This window comes from Saccopteryx bilineata, chromosome 9 (genome assembly GCF_036850765.1).
Source record: "Saccopteryx bilineata isolate mSacBil1 chromosome 9, mSacBil1_pri_phased_curated, whole genome shotgun sequence".
Classification (NCBI taxonomy): Eukaryota; Metazoa; Chordata; class Mammalia; order Chiroptera; family Emballonuridae; genus Saccopteryx; species Saccopteryx bilineata.
In genome coordinates, this window is record NC_089498.1 from 28,147,501 (window position 1) to 28,170,472 (window position 22,972).

The 22,972-nt window shown below is 49.2% G+C and overlaps 1 protein-coding gene across 5 annotated transcripts in view; it reads left to right on the forward strand.

The window, feature by feature from the left end:
- WWOX (WW domain containing oxidoreductase) overlaps positions 1–22,972 on the forward strand; it is a 1,016,165-nt gene that overhangs the window by 465,895 nt on the left and 527,298 nt on the right. Inside the window, exon 9 of one of the 5 annotated variants that reach the window (XM_066242857.1) lies at positions 6,804–7,012. The exons of the other annotated variants lie outside the window; for them this stretch is intronic. Coding sequence (XP_066098954.1) covers positions 6,804–6,857 — 54 coding nt within the window. The 3' untranslated portion in view covers positions 6,858–7,012. Of the gene's footprint in view, positions 1–6,803; positions 7,013–22,972 lie in introns of those variants that run through there. 5 annotated transcript variants of the gene reach the window in all.

The following is a 22,972-nucleotide window of genomic DNA, read 5'->3' on the forward strand; positions in this document are numbered from 1 at the left end:
TCTGCTACTTACCTTGCCGGTTGTTGCAAGGGTTGAAAGCACCATCTGTAAGGTGCTCGGCAGATGCCCCGAGATAGCACAAGTGCTCAGGAATGAGCAGATAGGAGTTCCTGTTCCATTTCCTGCAGAAGCCATGGGGTCACTCCTGAGCCTGCATTTCCCTGCCGTCTGTCCCCTCCCCTGCCTTCTGAGTGTGTGATCTCAGTCCTTCTCAGTCCCAACGAGCATTTCTCAGTTCCTTAGGAGGTGTTTCTGTGAGTTCTTGGAGATACTGCTCTTCACTAACTCATGGCTTCTGTCTTCAGCTTCTCTCATGTGAGAGGCTTCCACTTCTCTGCGGTCCACAAAGATGTTCGAGGGCACCTCGTCTGCTCTGCTGATACCGGTGTCCATCTCCCCTGATCACAATGATGTCTGTGCCCAGGCCCCATCTCCTGACGCGCCCAACAGTGTTAAAGCCTCAGGAGCTAGAGCTCAGGGAGAAGTTCTCTGGAAACCGTAGTTCATGAAAGCCCCAGCGTTTTCCCTACAGTCTTGGCGAGTGTGTACCCTGCCCCCAAGTGTGTCACACTCGGCCACCTGGGCCCTAGGGCTGCTCGGGCGCCTCCCCGTTCTAAGGGCTCCTCATGAAAACAGATGGATGGCTGTGAGAGTCAGCTGGAAAATCTGTCTTTGGGAAAATTGCTGTCCTCCCAATTTCCTGCCCTTTCAAAAAGGGTATTCACCCTCCCCGTCTCCCTGCCTGCAAGTCATCCTGTGGAATTTGACCCATAGCAGGTGCTCTCCGCCAGGTCAACAAACCTGAATTCCAGACCGAAGCTGAAATCCCACTCCCATTGCTGTGCAGGTATTACAGCAGATGACTGAAAACTATTTCAGGAAGACTGGACACACTTTGACTGAAGGGAAACCCCAACCCCTTGTAAAGAACTTTCCTGCAGAGAACACTTCCCAAAACTGGAACTGCAGGATCCCAGCCCCTTGTCTGAAACCCTTGGGGCTCGATGTGTTTCAGAAGCCTTCAGCATTTAGGAAGGTGATTCGTGGCATATTCTGTACATTACATAGTTGGGAAAACATATAGCCCGGGGCCTGGCCTGAGGATTCTTCTTGTAAGTAAAGTTTCTATTGTCACTCAGCTACACCCATTTACACGTTATCCATGGCTACTTTCTGCTACAGTGGCAGAGCTGAGTATGCAAGACTGTGGCCATGTGCCCACAAAGCCTAAAATATTTACTGTCTGGCTCTCTACAGGAAGTTTGCTAAACCTTGTATGATGTAACACCCCTGGGAGCAGCACCTTGTCATTAAACACATGAGCATGTCTGCATTGATATGACTGGATAGTCACACTCAGTAAGATAAATAACTTAGTTCTAGATAGCCTTGGCCACCAAATGGTTGTCGAAAGAAGTGTCTGTGGTCAGAGCTTTTTGGGTTCCGTAGGGCCCTTGTCCACTTCGACATTGTGAGTAGGTGCACAAAGCAGCAGGCCGGATGGCTTACGTGTGCACTCTTCTGTTGTTAGTAAAACCATGCTTGTTGTATCTTCAAGACATCTTTTGCTTTGAGTCCGGATTGCCTATTTCAGGCTGGGGCCCTGCGCCATCCCTTGTACCCTGGCAGGGGTGGAGGTGGCAGGCCCCCTGCGCCCACAGGTATCTACCCTGTTTATGGCATGTGTCCCGTGTGGCTTGCTTCCACAGCGTTCCTGAAGCCGACCATCTCAGTGTGCATCTCTGAGGTGCAGGGAGCATGTGGGTCTTTGTGCCCAGTGAGACAGAGGTGCATGGCAGATGAAGGACCCCCCAGCCACCACCTGACCTGAGTTCAGTTCCGGAGACTTTTTGCTACTGAGGCTGGATGAGGTAGGGTTGGAGAACCAACAACAGGCTCCACTGCTGAGTATCCACGGGCATCCTAGAAATATTGGCATAATCATCTTTTCATTGCATTCTTAGTTTTTCTTCCCCACCACTCTTTGTGAGGCTCAGCTTAACTGGTCAACACATGTTTACGATTCCCTTGCTCTGGGTGGATGCTGTGCACAGATCTGCTTGAATCTTGCTGGCCAGCGAGGCCAACGCACTGGCGACTCAGACAGGGATCGTGTGCTGAATTTGGGGATTCTCTTGTGTGATTCCAGTTGTACAATAATTTTTACAAGTTTTAGACTTGTAGTGAAATTTAAATATTGGGATTTCAGCCATTTTGGGAAGAGGGAGGCTAAGTTATAATATTATAGAAACCAGTAGGGACTCTGCACATCTCGTGTATCGTGCCTGTTGTCAGATAGGGTACAGCCACTCAGGAAAGTGCTCCTGGGACACTCTTAAGTTCCAGGCTCTGCTGCAGACCTCAACCCTCTGAGTCACGGGCCACATTTTAACTTTCCTTTGTGTCCCAGGGCCTGATTGAGGCGTAGCAGGTTCAGAAATATGCATGGGAAGAAACGAGGAAGGGAGGGAGCAAATGCTGTGTTAGGAAATCAGCAGATTAATCCTCTTCAAGAAAATAACATTAGTTAGCATCCTCACCCCCATGTATATAGAATCCTCTACTCTATGCCTCACGGCCCCCATGCATGTATATGTACTCTCTCACACACGCACATAGCTTTTAAAAAAATTATATGAGCAAGTAGAATGTTATTTGGTATTTGTTTTGCTTAAAGAAGAGACAAATTCGAGGTAGTGAACGCCATCTGAGAAGAGACAGAAACTGGCATGATGGTCTGGGCAGCCCTGCCAGACCTTTGTAATGTGCCCGCCGCCAGATAAAAGGTCCAGTCACTCTGTTTCATTCTCCCAGCTGACTGGGCAATTCAGTTTAAAAAGTGGTCAGACTTGTGGCTTTGCCCATTGGCCCAATTGCTGGGTGGAATTGATCTGGTTATTGAGGAAGCTCAATGCAGTGACGCGGTGTGAGCACAGGTGGTGCAAGTGAGCACCTATGTAAAGAAGACCCCTGGATTTCTTGGGGTTGTATCCTGTCTGTTCTGAGGTGGGTGGGCGAGAACCCCTAAGATGTGTTCCCGGTCCCCAAGCTGGAAGTGGGTCCCATGCCCACGCTCCTGCTCCATGGCATTTGCACCCCCCCTCCCGCCCCATGTGTTCTACCCCATCCTGCCTATTTCCAGAACGTCTGTATGCATGCCCCATCCCTCTGTGCCATTGCGGGCCCCACATCCAAGCGCCATTTCAGCACAGTGCCCCATATTCCAGGAACTCAAGAAGTGTTACTGTGAATGAAGCTGCTGTGCTACATTTCAACATTTCTCTCAAAATACTAATTGACCTCTCTCTGCAGAACACCTTTTCATTTGCACAGTGGTCATCGTTATAACACATTGTGAGTCAGAAAGTATTTTATGATCTTCACTTTAGCTTCATCGTATCAGTAAAAATTAACAGTCAATATTTTTGAGCCCCTGCTGAGCCAGAGACAGTGTTCAGTACCACTCATGCACCCAGTTCTGTTTTTGGCACAAGCCTGTGAGGCTGTGACTGTCTACATTCTGCCTGTGCTGGGAGCTTGCAATGACTGGCCCAAGGCCACAGCACAGTGCAGGGACTCCAGTCCCAGTGTCCCTGACCCCACAGCCTGCTCTTAGACACTGTCCATCCCAACAAGGAAAGCACCGAAGCAGTTGTCCTGCTGGACCTTGTGTTAGTGTCCCAGGGCAGCCACACGAAGTGCCGCAGACTGGGCGGCTTAAACAGCAGAAATTGTTCTCTCAGCGCCGGAGGCTGGGTGTCTGCAGTTGAGGCGTCAGCAGGGTGGCTCCTCTGGGAACGCTGTCCTGGGCTTGCAGCTGGCCACCTCCTTCCTGTGTCGTCACACGGCCTCCCCTCTGTGTCTGGGTCCTAATCTTTTTTCTTATAAGGACCACAGTTGGATTAGGGCCAAGCCAGATGACCTCCTATTACCTTATTTCCCTCTGTGAAAGTCCTGTCTCCTAACAGCCACATTCTGAGGTAACAGAGGTTAGGACTTCAGCCGTCGAATTTTGGAGGGACACATTTCCGCCCGCTATACATTTCTTGAACAGATTCAGTGTTTAGTGCAGAAAACAAATACAGAATGTCTTGAATCCTTCTCACGTGTATGAGTCATGTGAGAGCCCCCCACCCCCATCCCGCACGCAATGAATTTGCACACACACATATGCGTGAGTAACCAGCTCCCACAGTGATACACAGGATCCCAGCAGCCCTCTCGTGTCCCCTTCCAGCCGCTGCTACTGTGCCATTTCCAACCTCAGTTGTGTGGTTCAGTTTGTAAACATAAAAGCAAGGAAACACAATGGTTACAGGAGAAAAAACATATGCCTTATGGTTATCTGGATTCATTTAGAGCCAGCTCTGCCCCTAATTAACCCCAGGCCACAGAAAAGGCAGTGGAAACTCTCACCTTAGCTTCCTCTTTTGTCAAGTGTGGGGAGACAATGTCTTGTTTCTAATGAATTTAGAAAACCTACAACAGTGCTAGACACACAGCTGATCAAGATGGTATACTTATTAGCAAACGGTGAAAGGACAAATGAGAGGAGTATTAGGTATTCCTTTTGCTCTCCAGGGTGTGAAATGGAAGGAACTGTCCTAACCAGGAAACATCAGGCTATTTAAATAGGGTATTTAGGAGGGACGGTTGTTGAGGAGCTAACGGGGACAGGCAGAGTGCTTCCTGCTACGAACCTGTTTATTGCCCCAATTTGGAATTACTGGGTAGCACCTCCAATCAGTTAGGGTTCTCTGTGTTTCACAAGCTGGCTGCATGGAGCCTTGTGTAGAGCTTTCCCCATCAACCGGAAGGGACCAGGGAGCTTGGGGCTTTCGAAGCTTGAGCTCAGTCCCAGGAGGGGGAAAGGAGCTGCACCCAGGGCAGAGGTGCCTTTGTCACATGTCTTCTCAGGACTCGACACGGACATCGGGCAGCTTGGGACATTTCTTGTTCCCTGTCCCCTGTATCCCAGACGCTTGTCTTCTGACAAGTTCGCATTTGTCACATTTTAATATGTATTAGTGTACTTCTTGCTTCTTGACTCTCTCGTACTGCACAAGAATTGATTTTGGGGAAATATATTTAGAATACTTTTTTGCACACTCTTGGGTTGGCAAAATGAATATTTGCATAGAAATAATCTTTTAGTGAGCTCCGCTGGCAACTGTGTCACATTTATAAACATCACTACTGTGAAGACGTGTTTTTGGATATGGATTTTCCCCCTCGGTTTATTTCTTTTTTCATTTATCATGTCTGGGTCACCACACGCTGCATTTATTTGGTTGGGATTTTGTTTTGAGCCATTTATTGGCCCGGGCTCTATTTCCATATATTAAAACATCTCACCATATTTAATTTTTTTTTTTACATTGCAATTTCAAAATAAAATAATCCCATTCAAAGGTTGTTTAAAGGCTCCTTCTGGTGAAGGGTAAGCATGTGGTATAAAGCTTTTTCCCTCCTATCTCTTCTCCCAGTCCCCTCTCGGTCCACAGTTTATCTTGGAGGATGCTGGGTTTGAACAGGCTGAGAATACAGGAACCAGATGGTTTTACCTCACACCTGTGAACATGCTGGGGTTCTGAAAAGCATTAAAGTCAACGGCAAAGTCGGTCTGCCAAGCTCAGTGGGATTTTACTGACCTGGAGGCTCATTCTGGTTAACTGAACTTTCCAGTTAGCTGATGGCTCTGTTGGGTCAGGCCCTGCCTGTCCCCTCCTCGCCAGCGTCAAGTCCTCCTGTGACATTGGCTCCCCCCCCCCCCCCCCCGCTTGCCGTCTTCTTCTCAGCCTCTCCCCTTCATCTCTCCTGTGGACTGGTCCCTCTATCCTTGGTGTTGCTTATCCTGTTCCTCTTTCAGCTTCCATTTCTTCTACTCAGACATTTCGTATTTTTCTTGTGTCAGGAGGCCTCTGAACTGGGCTTCTATTGGCCAGCATCTACCGTTTGATTATTGAGTGTCCTTCTGGGACCTCATGTTGTTCTGGTCTTTCATTTTATTTTTTTATTTTTTATTTTTTGTATTTTTCTGAAGCTGGAAACGGGGAGAGACAGTCAGACAGACTCCCGCATGCACCCGACCGGGATCCACCTGGCACGCCCACCAGGGGCGACGCTCTGCCCACCAGGGGGCGATGCTCTGCCCCTCTGGGGTGTCGCTCTGCCTCAACCAGAGCCACTCTAGCGCCTGGGGCAGAGGCCAAGGAGCCATCCCCAGCACCCGGGCCATCTTTGCTCCAATGGAGCCTCGGCTGCGGGAGGGGAAGAGAGAGACAGAAAGGAAAGGGGGGGGGGTGGAGAAGCAAATGGGCGCTTTTCCTATGTACCCTGGCCGGGAATCGAACCCGGGTCCCCCACACGTCAGGCTGACGCTCTACCACTGAGCCAACCGGCCAGGGCCTGTTCTGGTCTTTCAGACAACTATGCACAGCTTTGCCTTTGAACCTGCCTTGGCTTTTCTTGATACAGTCATGTCCCTGATGTCTGATGCCCATGTTCACTGTTGCGCTGGGTGAAGGAGGGTTTGGTGACTCAGTTGTCAGCTGCTGAAGTTTAACTGTACATTTTAAGTATAATCACATTTTATTACACCATACCTGGCAGCCAGTAATTCTAGGAAAACTTTGAAAAAAAATCTGATTATCTGGAAAGAAATATAGGACCCTATCTTTTCCCCACCACCCTCCTTTCCCCTGGCACCTTTCCAAGCTCACACTCATAAGTGGAGTCATTCTGACTGTATATGATATTTTCTTGAGATGTGAACCCCTGTGTTCTCTTCCTCTGTTTGGCAGATGGATCTGAAGGTGGACCCAGTGATTTCCCACCTTCTGATGTCCATACCCTGATATGATCCCCAGCCCTTAACCGTGGGCAGAACCTGTGACTTGCTTCTAACCAACAGAATATGAAAACGATGATGGGATGTCACTTTCTCAATTAAGCTACATGACATGGCAAAGTGAAGTTATTCTGCAAATATAATTAAGGACCCAATTCAGTTGATTTTAAGTTAATCAGAAGGGAGATCATGCTAGGTGGGCCTGACTTAAGTAAAAAACCCTTGAAGAGGGACTGACATCAGAGGGACTCTCCATTGGTGGCATGGAAGAAGCAAGATGCCATGTTGTAAGAGGACCTATGGGAAGGGCCATGTGACAGGGAGGCTTCTAGGAGCTGACTGTGGCCCAGTGTAAACAACAAGAAAATGGAATGTTAGTCCTACAACCTCAAGGACATACATTCTGCCAACAACCTGGAGGAGCTTAAAGAGAACAGAATTTCCCCATCTAAACCTCTGATGAGACTGCAGCCCACCCGCTATCTGGATTTCAGCCTGGGAAGACCATGAAGTTGAGAACCTAGTGAAGCCGTGGCTACTCACTGACCCATGGAAATTGTACGACAACAATGGATGTTGTTTTCAGCTGCTAAGATTGGTATAATTTGTTTTACAGCAGTAGAAAGTGAATACATTCTGGACCAGAGAGATTTCACCTTTCTTTGATATTCTTTGCTCAGCAAGTTCCAAGTTCTAAGTTACTCACTGGGACTCAGGAGACCTGTCGCCCAGGAAGATGATGACTCCGTTAGAAATCTGTATTTTGTGGAAAAGCTCTGTTTCTTTGTGACTTTGAACTGTGAATTAAGAGGGAAGTATTATACAAGTACCGGGTTTCCTATGGGTGGTGAGACACGCTTCCACTCACAGAGTCCCACTCTGTCCTAAGCTGTTGTCAGGAACACCTCATGTGACCAGAACATGGCACGGTCTTTCCTCCCTCCATACGTGACCTTAAAACTTACTGATGAAAAACGACGTGACTTCAAGGAATAGGTCTCGCCGTCCACTTTATAGACGAGGGAAGTAGGAATCCAGTGTCTTCCAGGCAGAACTCAATCTAAGTCCTCTGTCTCGAATCTCATTGACCCAAAGGGTCATACGATTTCCATTAGATTACAGAGCAACCCAAGGGCTGGAGTGAAATTGGAATTTCACTTTTGAATTTCTTGAAACCTCTTTGTATTTATATATTTATTTTATCTGGGATTTTGTTGTGGGTTTTTTTTTTTCTTTTTTCTTTTCTTGGCCTGGAACCATCTCTGCCTTTGCAAACCTGCTTTGTGCTGCGGCAGTGTTTTTTGAAAGGGAGTTCTTTCTAACTGGCGGGCCCGGCCGGGCTGAGCAGAGTTTTTACTACCTTCTATGCTCACCCAACCCGAAATAATTGTCTATGTGTTCCTTTCATTGTCACCTCTGAAACAAGATGAAGAAACCCACGGTTTGCTTTCAAATACATTAACTTCTTTATCACATTAATACTGACTCATATCTTATTTCCCACTTGCAGTAAGAAAACCATTCAAATCTTTCCCTCTCAGGACAATATCTTTAATAGCTTCTGTGTGTTTCCTATTTTTGGCTGTTTCTGTATAAACAAACTAATCTAATAGCATGCTGAACCATCTAACTTGGCAGAAATTCAGAAAATCACTCATTTCTATGGCAAGCCGGGATGCCAGGAAAGTGGTGGGGGGGGGAGGGCATGGAACCCTCACTTTTATTGCAGAAAGATTTTTTCTTAAAGTTGTCTTTCATGAGCATAATATGTCTATCATGTGGAATTCTGTAGCGCCCTGACTGGAAATTATTTATTGCAGAAAGGCACCATGGTGAACCAGAAAGTACCCTTCCCCACATGATTCCTGGCTTGAATTTGCTTGCCTAGAGGAACGGGATCGTGTGAACACAGTTCTGAATGCTGGCATGGTTATGAAAGGTGGCGTTCACCTCTAGGACATTTTCTGTTGCACCTGAAAGGTGAGAATGTCATGGCCCCTTGCAAAGCCTGGCTTGCGGCCCAGCCAGCCCCGAGCTCTGTCAATGCAACAAGAGCTTGTCTTTGGGAGGTGCTCTTGCTGACATCTGGGATACCCCCCACTTACTTTGATTTGTTGCCACTTACCCGTTGCAGATCTCAAGTGGTCCAAAGGCTTGCCTCCCACCGCCGAGCTACTCGGTTTTGCTAGAGAACATCAGAAATCCTGCTGAGGGGGCCACTGACACTCAGCTTTATGGGGTCAGCTGCATGTCAGTCCACAACCCCATCTCTGGGCCCCGTGGTTTGCTCACCCCCTGGAGCCTGTACACCCAGGACTTACATGCCTCCTTCAAGGGTAATGGGCCCTGAAACTCCCCAGTTTCAAGAGCCCCCAGTCCACTCCTAGAATGGTTTATGCTTTTCTACATAACTATTATTTTACTCTACTTAGCATGTATATTTATTTTATTTTTTAAATAGACTTTAGGTTTTGAATCTTTTTTTTTTTAGATTTATACAAAAAATGAGACAAGAGTACATAGTTCCCATATACCGGACACCCAGTTTCCCCTATTGTTAACATCTTTCATTGCTCAGGACAGAACCAATATTAATATAATTAACTAGTAGACTGAAGTCTATAATTTATACAGATTTCCTTTTTTTTTTCTCTTTTTTGTGTGTGACAGAGACAGAGAGCAAGATAGAAAGAGGTACAGATAGGGACATACAGAAAGGGAGAGACATGAGAAGCATCAAGTCTTCTTTGCGGCACCTTAGTTGTTCACTGACTGCTTTCTCATATGTGCCTTGACCGGGGACTATAGCAGAGTGACCCCTTGCTCAAGCCAACAACCTTGGGTTCAAGTCATCGACCTTAGGCTTCAAGATAGCAACCTTTGGGTTCAAGCCAGTAACCATGGGGTCATGTCTATGATCCCACACTCAAGCCAGCGACCCTCTGCTCAAGTTGGTGAGCCCACACCCAAGCCAGTGACTTAGGGATTTCAAACCTGGGTCCTCCACGTCCCACTTCGACACTCTATCCACTGCACCACTGCCTGGTCAGGCAGATTTCCTTAATTTTTACCTAATGACCTTTTCCTATCCCAGGATGCTACCCAGGACCCCACACTGCATTCAGTTGTCATGTCTCCTTAGACATCTCTGGGCTCTGACTATTTCTCAGACTTTCCTTTGTTTTGATGACCTTGAGGAGTCCTGGCCGGGGATCATGTAAGATACCCCAGTGATGGGATTTCTCTGGTTTCTTTTCATGATTGGACTAGGCTTCTGGGTTCTGGGGGAGAAGACACAGCAGTCAGGTGCCTTTCTCGTCACATCCTATCAAGGGCAGTACTAGCAACATGACTTACCACGGTGCCATTGACTTATTTCCCTGGCTGGGGTAGTACTTGTCAGATGTGTCCACTATAGGTGATCCTTTCCCATCCATTTCACGCTGTTCTTTTTGGAGGGATGTTTCTGTGTGCAGCCCACACCTGAGGGGGGCTTTATGCTCTCTCTTTTCCTAGGCAGAGTATGACCTCTCTGGATTTCTTCTTCATGGGGGAGTTATCTCTTCCCTCCACTTATTTATATCTAGCAATGTGGGCTCATGGATATTTATTTCCTACTTTGGGTCATAATCAGTACTACTTTATTTATTTATTTATTTATTTTCATTTTTCTGAAGCTGGAAACAGGGAGAGACAGTCAGACAGACTCCCGCATGCGCCCGACCGGGATCCATCCGGCACGCCCACCAGGGGGCGACGCTCTGCCCACCAGGGGGCGATGCTCTGCCCATCCTGGGCGTCGCCATGTTGCGACCAGAGCCACTCTAGCACCTGAGGCAGAGGCCAAGGAGCTGTCCCCAGCGCCTGGGCCATCTTTGCTCCAATGGAGCCTTGGCTGCGGAAGGGGAAGAGAGAGACAGAGAGGAAAGCATGGCGGAGGGGTGGAGAAGCAAATGGGCGCTTCTCCTGTGTGCCCTGGCCGGGAATCGAACCCGGGTCCTCCGCACGCTAGGCCGACGCTCTACCGCTGAGCCAACCGGCCAGGGCAGTACTACTTTATTTTACTGCCGAGAGGGTTTGGCCACCAGGAGCTCTTTCACTGGACTCCTCTGTCCTTTTGATGTATGCCCATCATGCTAAGGTATGTCTTCCCTTCCTGTTCTGTTGTGGTTCTGTTCCTCCCTCCTTCCCCTCCTGTCCCACACACACCACACAGGACAGCAGGCTGCCATGCTGTCTGGTGTCCCAGGGGCGCTGTTTCCTTTTTTATAAAATAATCACACCAGAGCAGTTAGGCATGTGGGTGAGTTTTCTCTCTCATTTATCATTTTACTCTCCATAATTTAGGGACCTTATAGGCCACTCTCCTTCTTAGTGTGTTTGTCACCATACCTCTTGGAGAGGAGGAACCTTAGAATCTGCTTGACCATACAACCAGGCCTCTAAGTCCCAAATAAGGCAGGCTGCCCAAAAATACTCAGCCAGGGAGAAGACCTGAGTCCTAATGCTGGTTCAGCCCCCAACCTGGGCATCTCAGTTTGACCTGCGTCCTCTCTGCACTCTAGTTTGCTTGCCTTCATAATCAGGAGTTTGCCCTGGCTGGTCTCCAAGGCTCCTTCAAATTCTATTTTTTTTTTCAATGAGAGAAGGGGAGGCAGAGAGATAGACTCCTACATGCACCCTGACCAGGATCCTCAGCACCTGGGGGCTACTTTGCTTGAACTAATTGAGCCCTGGATGCAGGAGGGGAAGAGAGAGAGAGAGAGAGAGAGAGAGAGAGAGAGAGAGAGAGAGAAGGATTGGAGAAGCAGATGGTCGTTTCTCCTGTGTGCCCTGACCAGGAATTGAACCTGGGACATCCACAGGCTGGGCTGACGTTCTTGCGCTGAGTCAACCGGCCAGGGCAAATTCTGATGTTCTGTGATACTATGAGTCTTTGAGTTAATCACTCAAGATGCCAAAAAGATGTCACCAATGAGACCCCAGGTATTCTGATGGAAATTTTAGTAAAACGAATGATGAAAAGGAGAGAAACAAGAGAAAGTGGCAGCACTAGACTCACGAAAGAAAGAATGAATGAATGTGGGATAGGGCTGGGGAGAGAAGACTAGTTACCAGGGACAAGAAAGGAACAACCTTGATGCTAATCCCTATGACAAGTCAGGAACAAACAATGAAATAACATAATTTCTGAAATTCTAGGATAGAAAGCAGGATCCACAAAGCAAGAACTTGAGTGTCATCTCTTTTAACTCTATTTTATTTTCTAGAGGGTTACTGGACAGGTGAAGAGTATAATGCAGGGTATACAGTTATTTCAGATACGCTGGGCTTTGACAAGGGTGGCCCCCTTAGATAGCTGTGACAAACATGTAACGTTCAGATCAAGGGAGGCAACCATATTGAAAACGCAAGAAGCTCCTGCTTTTTGAAGCTTCTTCAGAGGATGGGAGAAGGTTGCCCTGCAGTGGATGAACATCCACCCTGAGGATCTGTGCCCTCTGTTGGAGATGTACAGCAACGGCGGGGCGCTAGACCAGCCATCACGGTGGCTAAGGACTGCCTCCTTGGGTGGCAGGTATGGCTGGATACGCACCAAGGCTGCTTCCTCCTGCCTGATTCCGTGGTGCTAGTATTTCCTGTCAGTCTCTTTCTTTTCAAGTCAGCCATTCAGAATCCCAGCCCTATCAGAAGCCCCTCTGCTTAAAATACAGACTCCCAGGCCCTTGTGATCACTCTAATACACGTGGCCCCGTGGTTGGGTGGGAGGGTAGGTGCCACGGATATGCACATCTCTCTGGCCCCACAGGCGCTCCTGATGAACACCCGGAGTCCAGCGGCACCCTTCTAAGAGGATTGCCAAGTCCTAAAGAAGAAGAACCATACTTTCTTCCTTTTTTGTATGCCTCTCCATACAGGGATAATTACACAGAATAAGTGCAGAAATGCTTGTTGATGGATTTTTTCCAGCAATTTTTTTTTCTTTTTAGCTCTCTTTGTCTGGAACTTTTCAAAATAAACACCCCACGCTTTGTGAGTAGCATACTAGAATGAAATCTCACTATTTTAAAGTGTGTGTGTGTTGGGGGGTCAATTTCTTGGTTGCCTGAATTATGAGAGGAAGAGGACAGATCCCTGGAAAAATATGAATGTTGATGCTGAGGACGAGCTGGGTGCTCCCCTTCCAGCTGGTTCCATGAGAGATGGGGAGGCCGGCTGTTTTGAAGCTCCCACTAGTGATGGTTTCGGACCCCTCCCCATTGTGCATTTATCTTGCAAGGGGTGTAGTTAGGGGACGCTTCCATTCTATTTTATCTGCAGAATTACTTTCCACTTGGAGGTCTTTTGTGTAAGTATTCCCTTGAACCCATTCCAAAAAGTGGATTTTTAACCCAATAGACCATAACTGCAGTGTTTTATCGTGCATACATATTTCAAAATGTGAATGTAAGTAGATTTAGCAAAGTTAAAATAAAATTAAAACTTTTCAAAGGGCACCACTGCTTGCTTTTCCACATTGGACTTTTCCCCCTTGGGGTTCTTACTGCCATTTAAAAGATTCTAAAAACAGGAAGGTTTTTCGCTTGTGTCTTTTCTTCCCCCACAAGGGACGGCGTGCAGAAAACACGGTGAGGCCTGGCCTTCCTTGCCCCGGCAGCGCGCTTGCTGGCAGTGTGGTACATCCCGAATCTGTGAGTTAGGGCCATTTACAGCAGCACGGTCAGCAAGTTTCCTAACCGACATCTTGCTCACCCTCTTGCCTCTCTTGAAATCCCTTCTTCAGGGGGAAGCTAGAGTCATTTCTCTAAAATAGAATCTGATCTTGCCACCACTGTATTCTCTGCTCCCCTGCATAATCCCTTCACTGGCTCCACCATGTCCCTCAGAATAAAAACCAAAATCCTCAGCAGACCCTCCCAGACCACTGCCAATCTGCAGCCTACTCTCACCCTGCTTCTCCCCTCCTAACCTGTCAACTACACCCCCCACACACACACCACCCTGCCACAGGGTCTTTGCATAGGCTCTTGACTCTTCCTGGAGTCCTCTTCCACTCTGCTGTAGCTAATGAATTTCCTTCTCATCCTTTAGTGTTTAATCAAATCATCACTTTCAACAACTTGCATAGTTACTGTGTCTTCTGAGTTGTGTTTTTTTCTTTGTACACTGGAGTTCATACCTGTATCTTCTTATTAGGATATTTTGGAAGAAAGTGAGGAATAATTGCTATCATTCACAAAAAGCATCCAACATAGTACTAGGCATAGCATGGGTCAGGAGTTGGGAACCTATTTGGCTGAGAGAGCCATGAACGCCCCATATTTTAAAATGTAATTCCATGAGAGCCATACAACGACCTGTGTACATTAGGCATTATCCAATAAAAATTTGATGTTGTCCCAGAGGACAGCTGTGATTGGCTCCAGCTACCCACAACCATGAACATGAGTGGTAGGAAATGAATGGATTTTAATACATGAGAATGTTTTATATTGTTAACGTTATTATTTTTGTTAAAAATTTTTCTGTGAGCCAGATGCACCCATCAAAAGAGCCACATCTGGCTCGTGAGCCATAGGTTCCCGACCCCTGCCATAGGTTGTCATGTTTGAGTATCAGATTTACTACTGAGCTGGTCTGCAACCTCTACCCTGACGTCCTTTGCTTGGCTTCTCCTATTCTTCATGCTGTAGATGTGATATGTTTTGAGGGGCCATGGGAGTGGGTCAGACCAGATCAAGAAAGGAAAAGGTGAAGGAGGGAGGTGCTGATATAACCACCAAAAGGTTCCCCTTCCTTTAACACTATGGTTTGAATGTTCTCCCCCCTCCCAAATTGATATGTTGCAATTCTAATTCCTAAAAATAATGACATTTAATCCAACACCCAGGAGGCTTAAGAGAGGAAGGCAGGTGCACGGGGCCCTGGGCCACACTGCTGTAGGCCCTGACTAAGGGGCCTCTGAGGCAGCTCACCTGGGAAGCAGGATGGGGGTTCCAGTGTGCTGCTCCTGACTACTGAAGAGGGGAGACAGGATTGCTTGGAATGGGTTGTTAGGTACCGAATTGTGTTCTCTCCCAATTCATATGCTGAAGCCCTAACTCCTGATGGGATAGTCTTTGAAAGTGTGGTTTGGGGAAGTGATTAGGTAGTAAGTTCCTTGTAAGGAAAGGACAGAGGTTCTCTCCCCTCCCCCATGCATACTCTGAGGAAAGAGCTATGAGGTCACAGCCTGAAGGCAGCCTTCTTCAGACCAATAAAAGAGTCCTCATCAAACACTGAACCTGTGGGTACACCTTGACCTTGATCTTCCCAGCCTCCAGAACTACGAGAAATAGATGTCTGTTGTTTAAGCCACTCGATCTGTGGCTTGTGTCACAGCAGCCAAGCAGACGAAGACACAGGGTTAGTGTTGTGTAACTTGGAACACTAGACGTTGAACATCTGGGTCCATACCCTGGGTGAGCCACTTACTTTCTGGGCCTTGAGCAAGTCACTCATTCTCTCCAAGCCTCAGTTTTTTCATGTACAAAATGAGGGTGGTAAGAGTTCCTTCCTCAGAGGAGTGGTGGGAGGAATACATGCTGAAAATGCTCGCAGAGTACTCCCCACGGGGACTAGCGCTCAGGTACACCATCAGCCTCGTCCATGCCATCATCTTCAACATCATGATCGTTAATACGGCATCATCACCACCGTCCAAGGCACCAGATGTCTGTTTGCCCACGACCTGGGTACAGAGTTGGAAAAGCTGAATGGCAGGCACGCCCCAAACCTAGAAGCTGGCTTTTCCATGAAGGCATCAGTGGCGGCCATGTTAGGGGGGGAAAAAAAAAAGGCTTCGGAAACCAGGTCACAGAGGAAAGTGCCTCTTATTGTCAGAGCCTAGAGCTCTGCCATGGACGTGCAGAGGGAGCCCGGCCTAATTGCACAGATAATACAATCCTGTAACTCATTCTGCCAACACAAAGGTGGATGGACGGTCCCCAATCTGGCTGCTGACCATTGCCCGTGTTTTCCTAGGAGAGACATCTGCACTCCAGCAGTGATTAAAGTGCCTCAGACAGGCCCTTGCTATTAAGAGTTTGTGGCTCCAGTTTAATAAAAGGTAGTATATTAAAATGGAAACATGCTATTATTGATAAGGATGAGACATGTTATAGACCAGAATTAAAGCTCTGATCAAACAAAAAGCAGGGGGAAAGAGCCAAGGGTGATTGAATGCCTACTATGCACTGACTGCTCTGCCACGTGCCTCCAAGTAGAGTCTGTCCCGATATATTAATATATTTAATTATCAGACTTTCCACGTTCAGGAAGATTATAACAGAGGCATCCAGTTGATTGGGGAATAGTTACTGCACATGATAACCTCTTTTGAATAAACCGATACTGACTTAATGAGGTTTTGCTGTGTAATAGTATTTTTTCTTGATTGAAGATGAAGTGACCGTTCTCTCCCCCCCCCCCCCCACCATTCTCAGTCCTTCGGCTTACGCTGACTACCCCCTTGTCTCTCGCACTGTGGGAACTTCAAAAATTTTAAACAAATGGATATCTTAGCCTCAAGTGTCTGGAATTCTAAGAGTGTCTGAAAGGTATGTGCTCAGTGACCGAGGCGCGCGGACAGAAATAGGCAGCTTAGTGAGGAAAGTAAAAATAGAGAGGAGTCTCCCCACCTCCCCTGGCGTTGCGCTTTTGTTTTTGGAAGAGAATCAAGAAGTGTTCAACCTCCAGTTAATTTGTCTGCTCCTTCAGATAACTCGTTCACAGGGCCGGCGTGAGCATGATCATTTAAGAATTCATGAGAGCAGTCCGAGGGCCTACGCGCTGGGGGGAATTCCTTCTGTGGCGGAAGAGGCTCGTGTGGTTTGGACTCGTTCCCCTCGTCTTCCCAGGTCCAGACGGACATGTACCCGTTTAAGACAGGCTGACGGGTGGGGCCAGCCAGCTCCAGTCCATCCAGAGCCCACCAAGGAGGCTGGGATAATGAAAACATAAATGGCACCCATTGAATGCCCACCCTGCCGCTCACATTTTCTGCTTAGGTTCACGTGACCCCGTGATGCTGAGTCTTTCTGCCTCTTTGTTTGTTAAAGGTGAGGCTTTAAACAGTCCTAGCCATGGGTCCGTGGTCATGTGACTCATCACTGGCCCACCTAGCCTTTGAAATCAGGTCTCTGGAACTTTCTGTAGAATCACACACTTCCTTAGTCCCTGACATCATTCTGATAACAAAGAAACAATGAAGTGGGGACTGGACACGTGGTTTTCTGTGTGCCCCTCGGTAAATGGCTGGCACTCAGGCCCTCTGCTTGAAAAGAAGCACTTTTGAGGGACGGGTGATGCAAAATGGAGCGATGGCTGGGGGATCTGTGGCCTGGCCCACGTTCTCCCAGCCCAGGGCCTCCCACAGGAGTGCCCCCCCCCACCTATAGGAGCTCTGTAGTTTGTATTAACATCCACAAACTGCCCCCCCAAGAGCTCCCATGCCCAGTTCCAGCAGGTGGAGAGGGAGCCCCTTTCAGCCTGGTCACCAGTCTCTATGCAGGTTCCCCTCCCCTGCCGCTCCCCTGCCGCCCAGGGTGCTCTGTGAACCACTGGTCTTCTGGGTCTCCCTCTCCCGTCTCCTCACCGAGCCAAGCTCCTCTCTCAGAAGAGCTGCCCCCGCCCAGGATGCTGTGTGAACCACTGTCTCCTGGATCTCCCTCTCCCCGTCCCCTCACCGAGCCAAGCTCCTCTCTCAGAAGAGCTGCCCCTGCCCAGGGTGCTGTGTGAACCACTGTCTCCTGGATCTCCCTCTCCCGACTCCTCACCGAGCCAAGCTCCTCTCTCAGAAGAGCTGCCCCCGCCCAGGATGCTGTGTGAACCACTCTCTCCTGGATCTCCCTCTCCCCGTCCCCTCACCAAGCCAAGCTCCTCTCTCAGAAGAGCTGCCCCCGCCCAGGGTGCTGTGTGAACCACTGTCTCCTGGATCTCCCTCTCCCCGTCCCCTCACCAAGCCAAGCTCCTCTCTCAGAAGAGCTGCCCCCGCCCAGGGTGCTGTGTGAACCACTGTCTCCTGGATCTCCCTCTCCCCGTCCCCTCACCAAGCCAAGCTCCTCTCTCAGAAGAGCTGCCCCCGCCCAGGGTGCTGTGTGAACCACTGTCTCCTGGATCTCCCTCTCCCCGTCCCCTCACCAAGCCAAGCTCCTCTCTCAGAAGAGCTGCCCCCGCCCAGGGTGCTGTGTGAACCACTGTCTCCTGGATCTCCCTCTCCCCGTCCCCTCACCAAGCCAAGCTCCTCTCTCAGAAGAGCTGCCCCTGCCCAGGGTGCTGTGTGAACCACTGTCTCCTGGATGTCCCTCTCCCGACTCCTCACCGAGCCAAGCTCCTCTCTCAGAAGAGCTGCCCCCGCCCAGGGTGCTGTGTGAACCACTGTCTCCTGGATCTCCCTCTCCCCGTCCCCTCACCAAGCCAAGGTCCTCTCTCAGAAGAGCTGCCCCCTGCCAAGCTCGTTCCTCTGCACTTTGCAAGCATTACTTCACAGGACAGCTTTTAAAACAGGAAGGTACTGTCGCCTTTCCCATTTGACAGACAAGCCGACCAAGGCCCGGAGGGGGTCAGTGACCTGCCCATCGGTCCTCGGTAGCAAGGGGCAAAGTCAGGATCTGAACCCAGGGGTTGGGCCCCAGAACCTGACTTTGTGTGTTCAGACCTCCCTCCTCAGTTGCCTGGCTTCCTCCCCTCCCGCTCCTGGGTCAGCTTTCCTTCCCCCACCCAGCTCATCTCCCACCACCATTATGTTTTCTGTGCAAACAGCCTCGGAAAAACCTGGCCTTGCGTTCTGATAAGATCTGGCTGTGCTCCCTTTGTCTGGCCCGAACCTGCCTTTCTGAATGGCCCCGTTAATTGCAATTGACTCTCATAGAATGTGGATGGCAGGGCTACTTGACACCAGACTAATGCCCCTGGCTCTCCCTTAGTGTCCCCAGCAGCAGGCTGGAGGGGCTGGGAGGGGTCAGAGGCGAGATCGGGCACCTCTGATTCCAACAAAATACACTAAGCATTAGAGCTTTTCTATTTGTCGAGGCCCTCTGTCTCTCTGTCTCTGTCTGTCTGTCTCTCTCTCTCCCTCTCTCCTTCTCTCTCTCTGTCAGAAGGGGATGTTGTCATTTCTAGGAATTCACAGTAAAATGAGAAATGATAGGAGATTTTACCCTCGAAGCTCCTTAAAGATTCAAGTTTTTTTTTTTTTTTTTTTTAAATTACTATTTTTTCTATTTCCTAGCTTTAGGGCTAAGCATGAAAAAAGAACTTTGAAGCATCAAACCTGAACAGTGAGTCTAAAGGAGGAGAGTTAAGACCTCCGGGGAGCCGGCAGTGGCAGCTTGGCTTCCTGTGGGCCTACTAAGTGTTGGCCAGCTTTCCTGTTGGCATCTCCCAGCAGTCCTAGAGGGAGGCGTGTAAGGCCCTCTTTAGAAGTAGAAGAACTGAGGTGGAGAGACGGGCCTGCTCTCCAGTGCCCAGTCATCAGTGTTCTGCCTCATCTTTCTGGGGAGGAGACTTGGAACCGCGAGCCTGTGCGGTCCAGCCTCCCTGGATCTGAGCACGTGCCGGGTGCTTCTGCATGCGGTCCAGCCTCCCTGGATTTGAGCACGTGCCGGGTGCTTCTGCATGTGATCTAGCTTCCCTGGATCTGAGCACGTGCCAGGTGTTTCTGCACGTGGTCCAGCCTCCCTGGATCTGAGCACGTGCCAGGTGTTTCTGCATGTGGTCCAGCCTCCCTGGATCTGAGCACGTGCCGGGTGCTTCTGCACGTGGTCAAGCCTGATCGGCCCCCTGGCCAGGGACAGGCGTGCTCCCGCGCTCCTGTGCATTGTCTCTTAGAAACCTCACCACGGGCCTGTGAGTTTGGACTTACCCTCCTGGGTTTTTTTACAGATGAGAAAACAGAGGCACACAGAAAGGTGGGGAAGAAGTGCCCAAGGTCACATCGTTGGTTCATTACTGAACTGGGCATCAACCCAGGGTTGGATTTGGCAGAAGAGGTGGGGTTGGGGCAAGACCCCCAACTGCAGGTGTGTCTGCTAGGGGCCTGAGGGATGAGATTTGCTAAACAAGTAGAGGAAGATCTGACGTCAGCTGTGGGGGGGGGGGGGGCTTGTCAGGAAGGCACCTGGGGAGTCACAGGTTGTTGCTATTTTAATTTCCACATCCCGCTGGGGCAGATGACAGCTTGTGCCCACCCGAAAAGGACAGTGACATGGCAGAGCTGGCCAACAGAGCCGGGTCGTTTCTGTTGGAGAGGTTCAGAAAACAAAGTTAAAAATGATTTCAAGGAGGCAGGTGGAGAGTGTCTCTAATGAACGTCACAAATGTGAGCTTCAGCTAACAGAGGAGTTCACATCGTCTCAGGCATAGTTCACTGTAAAGCCCAGGTTTCTGGCTGGCCTTGAAGAAGCAGCGTGGCCCTGGGGCCGGCCGGCTGGGCTGGCACTCTGCCTGCGGAATCGGCAGCAGCCCTCGGGGTGGGCGAGGGTGCTGCAGGTCCACAGCCCAGTTCATCTGCTTCCGCCACGTGTGCTGCCTGCGGATCCCCCCGGGTTCTGAGTATCGGTTGCCTGGGTGGAATGAAGAAGGACTTCAGGTGGAAAGAACCGCCAGCTGCTTCTGTCCTCTGAGCTGAGTGTTCTCATCTGTGGAATGGAACCGCCGAGACCCACCCCGCATGGCTGCTATAGGGTGGTGCAAAGTCCTCCGTGAAGTGCTCAGGACATTAGCAGAGCTGCTAGGGAATTTGTCCCCCAAAGCAAGAAAATCAAGAGGTGGCTCAGAGAGGTGTGTGGGAGAGGCGTGGGGGCAGGCAGGCTGCTTCTGTGAGCCAGTGCCTTCTCCAAAAACCTTTCTTTCTTCTCCTTGGGTTTCAGAATGACCCCTGTTGAGAACAAAGCATGTCACCCCTTTGTTTATTTTTTCACGTCTAAGGTTCCCTCAGGAGATTCTCCCCACCACGGAAGAGGCAGGGGCGCGCCTTCCCAGAGCAGAACGGAATGCAGACATGACAGTAGGGCCCATCCGGGGCAGGAAAGAAAAGGCTCCCTTTTAATTAGAAGCCTGGAAGGACAGACCCTGTAATCGCTGCATTTGTAGTGTCAGGGCTATCAATATTGGTGCTTCTTTCATTAATAAACTGGCAAGTCAGAAAGCTGTGGGAGCGGGGACCCCTCCCCCAGGCCTCCTCCCACCCCGAGCTCTACTTAATCAATGGCAGACTCCATCACACAGGAAAAGGACATGGAAATCAGCCGCATTAATCCTGCCAGCCCCTCACAGGTAGAAGGAAGGGAAACATGAAAGGGAGCCCGCGTCGCTGGCGCTGCAGATACCCCTGCCCCGGGTGAACCCCAGCAGAGGTAGTTAAACGGCCCTGCAGATTGCCGGTGACTCGGGGAAGGCCCCGGGTTTATGTATGGATTAGCACAGTGATAGACCCTGAGTAGCAAAGACGAAGACTAATTACCTGACAGAGCGCCCCTCCACTCGCCTGGGTCATTGAAATTAATTTCTGCTCCCAGGCTTGGCAGAAAGCAGCTGCGGAATTTCAGTTCAATACTCAAATTAACGGGGAGCCGAAATTATTCCTCTGCACAGGCAGTATTAGAGGAGTGGGTTACCAAATAGATCTTGATTGCAGACACCAAAGGAAGGATTATTCCTCCCTTTTGATCGAGAGCCTGAGATTCTTGGAAAGTGCAAAGGAAGCGGGGGGGGGGGGGGCAGGCAACAATCAGTTTATTGGATAGTTAGCAGTCGAGTGCTGTATTAGACTGGGTGTGACGCACCTGTGTAGGACACTTCCTGACCCCCAGTAATCCACCAGGCCTCTCCATTCAACTAGAACATTAAATTAAATACGTGGCCCTTTGTGTATAACTGAGTCAGAATTTCTAACCGGGGGATATTTGTGAGTATCTATTCTACGGCATCCCGTGTTGCCAGGATATGGCAATGGGTGGAGAAGGAAGAGAGGAGAGGGGGAAGAAGTCAGAGGTGGGTTCCGAACCCAGGGCTTCGGTCTCTGAGTTCATCTTTCTGTGGCTTCATGTCGCCTTCCCTTTTGGCTCACAGCCCCTCTCCCCGCTTCTCTGTCTCTGGGCTCCCCGCTCCCACGTCAGCCTCAGTGGGATCTATCAACTCTGTGGAACACCACCTGTGTGCTCCAGGCCAAGGTCCGTGCTGCCCAGACCGCACAGACCCCACCTCATTTGTATGTAATTTTCCTGCCACCAGGACTCACATGATGGATGAGATCTGTGGGCAAGCCAAGTCCCCATGTTCTTGCCATGGGCTCTGCCAGTTGAGACAGCTGCGGGTCCACAGCCAGTCCCCTCTCTGATCTCTTGTTTTTCTCACTCCAGCTGAGACTGGCTCCGCATTGGGGCACATCAGTGGGGAATCCTGGGTGCGAGGCACATTCACCCCAGACACAGGAAGAGCATCTCTTTCTAAGTCTGTCCAGCCCTTTAGGGTCAGTGTATAGTTTCATAGTTAACCAAAATCTGGGATTCTACTGTCTGGATACAAATCAGGCCCCTCTTCCTACTAGGTGTAAAATGGTGGGATTACTGCTTATACCAGTAATACTATTACTAGTACCTACCATTACTATTACTTGTAGTATTACTAGTACCTACCATTACTATTACTTGCAGTATTACTAGTACCTACTGTATGAGGATTCTATAACGATTAAATTAGTTAATAGAGGTGAAACACTTAAAACTGCCTGAAACATAACAAGCTCTCAGTAAATGTCAGCGCTGCTAATATTGCTGCCTCTGGTAACCCAAACTAGGTAACAAATTATACAAACTTCTTCTTTGTTTCCCTGAAATAGCGGAGAAGCTCCGGGCAGCTATTCAGACCCAAAAGGATCCAACAGTGCTGTTGCTTGTAATATAGCCACCTCTTGCCCTTTTAATGCCTAAGAACTCAAAAGGAAATATGTGTTCTTAGAATAGCAACAGTTGCCATCTATCAAATACTTATCATGTGCTAAGCATGCTCATATTTATCTAAAAAAAAAATTAAAAATCAACCTTGGCAAGGTTTGGTGAATTATGAAACCGAGGACCTGAC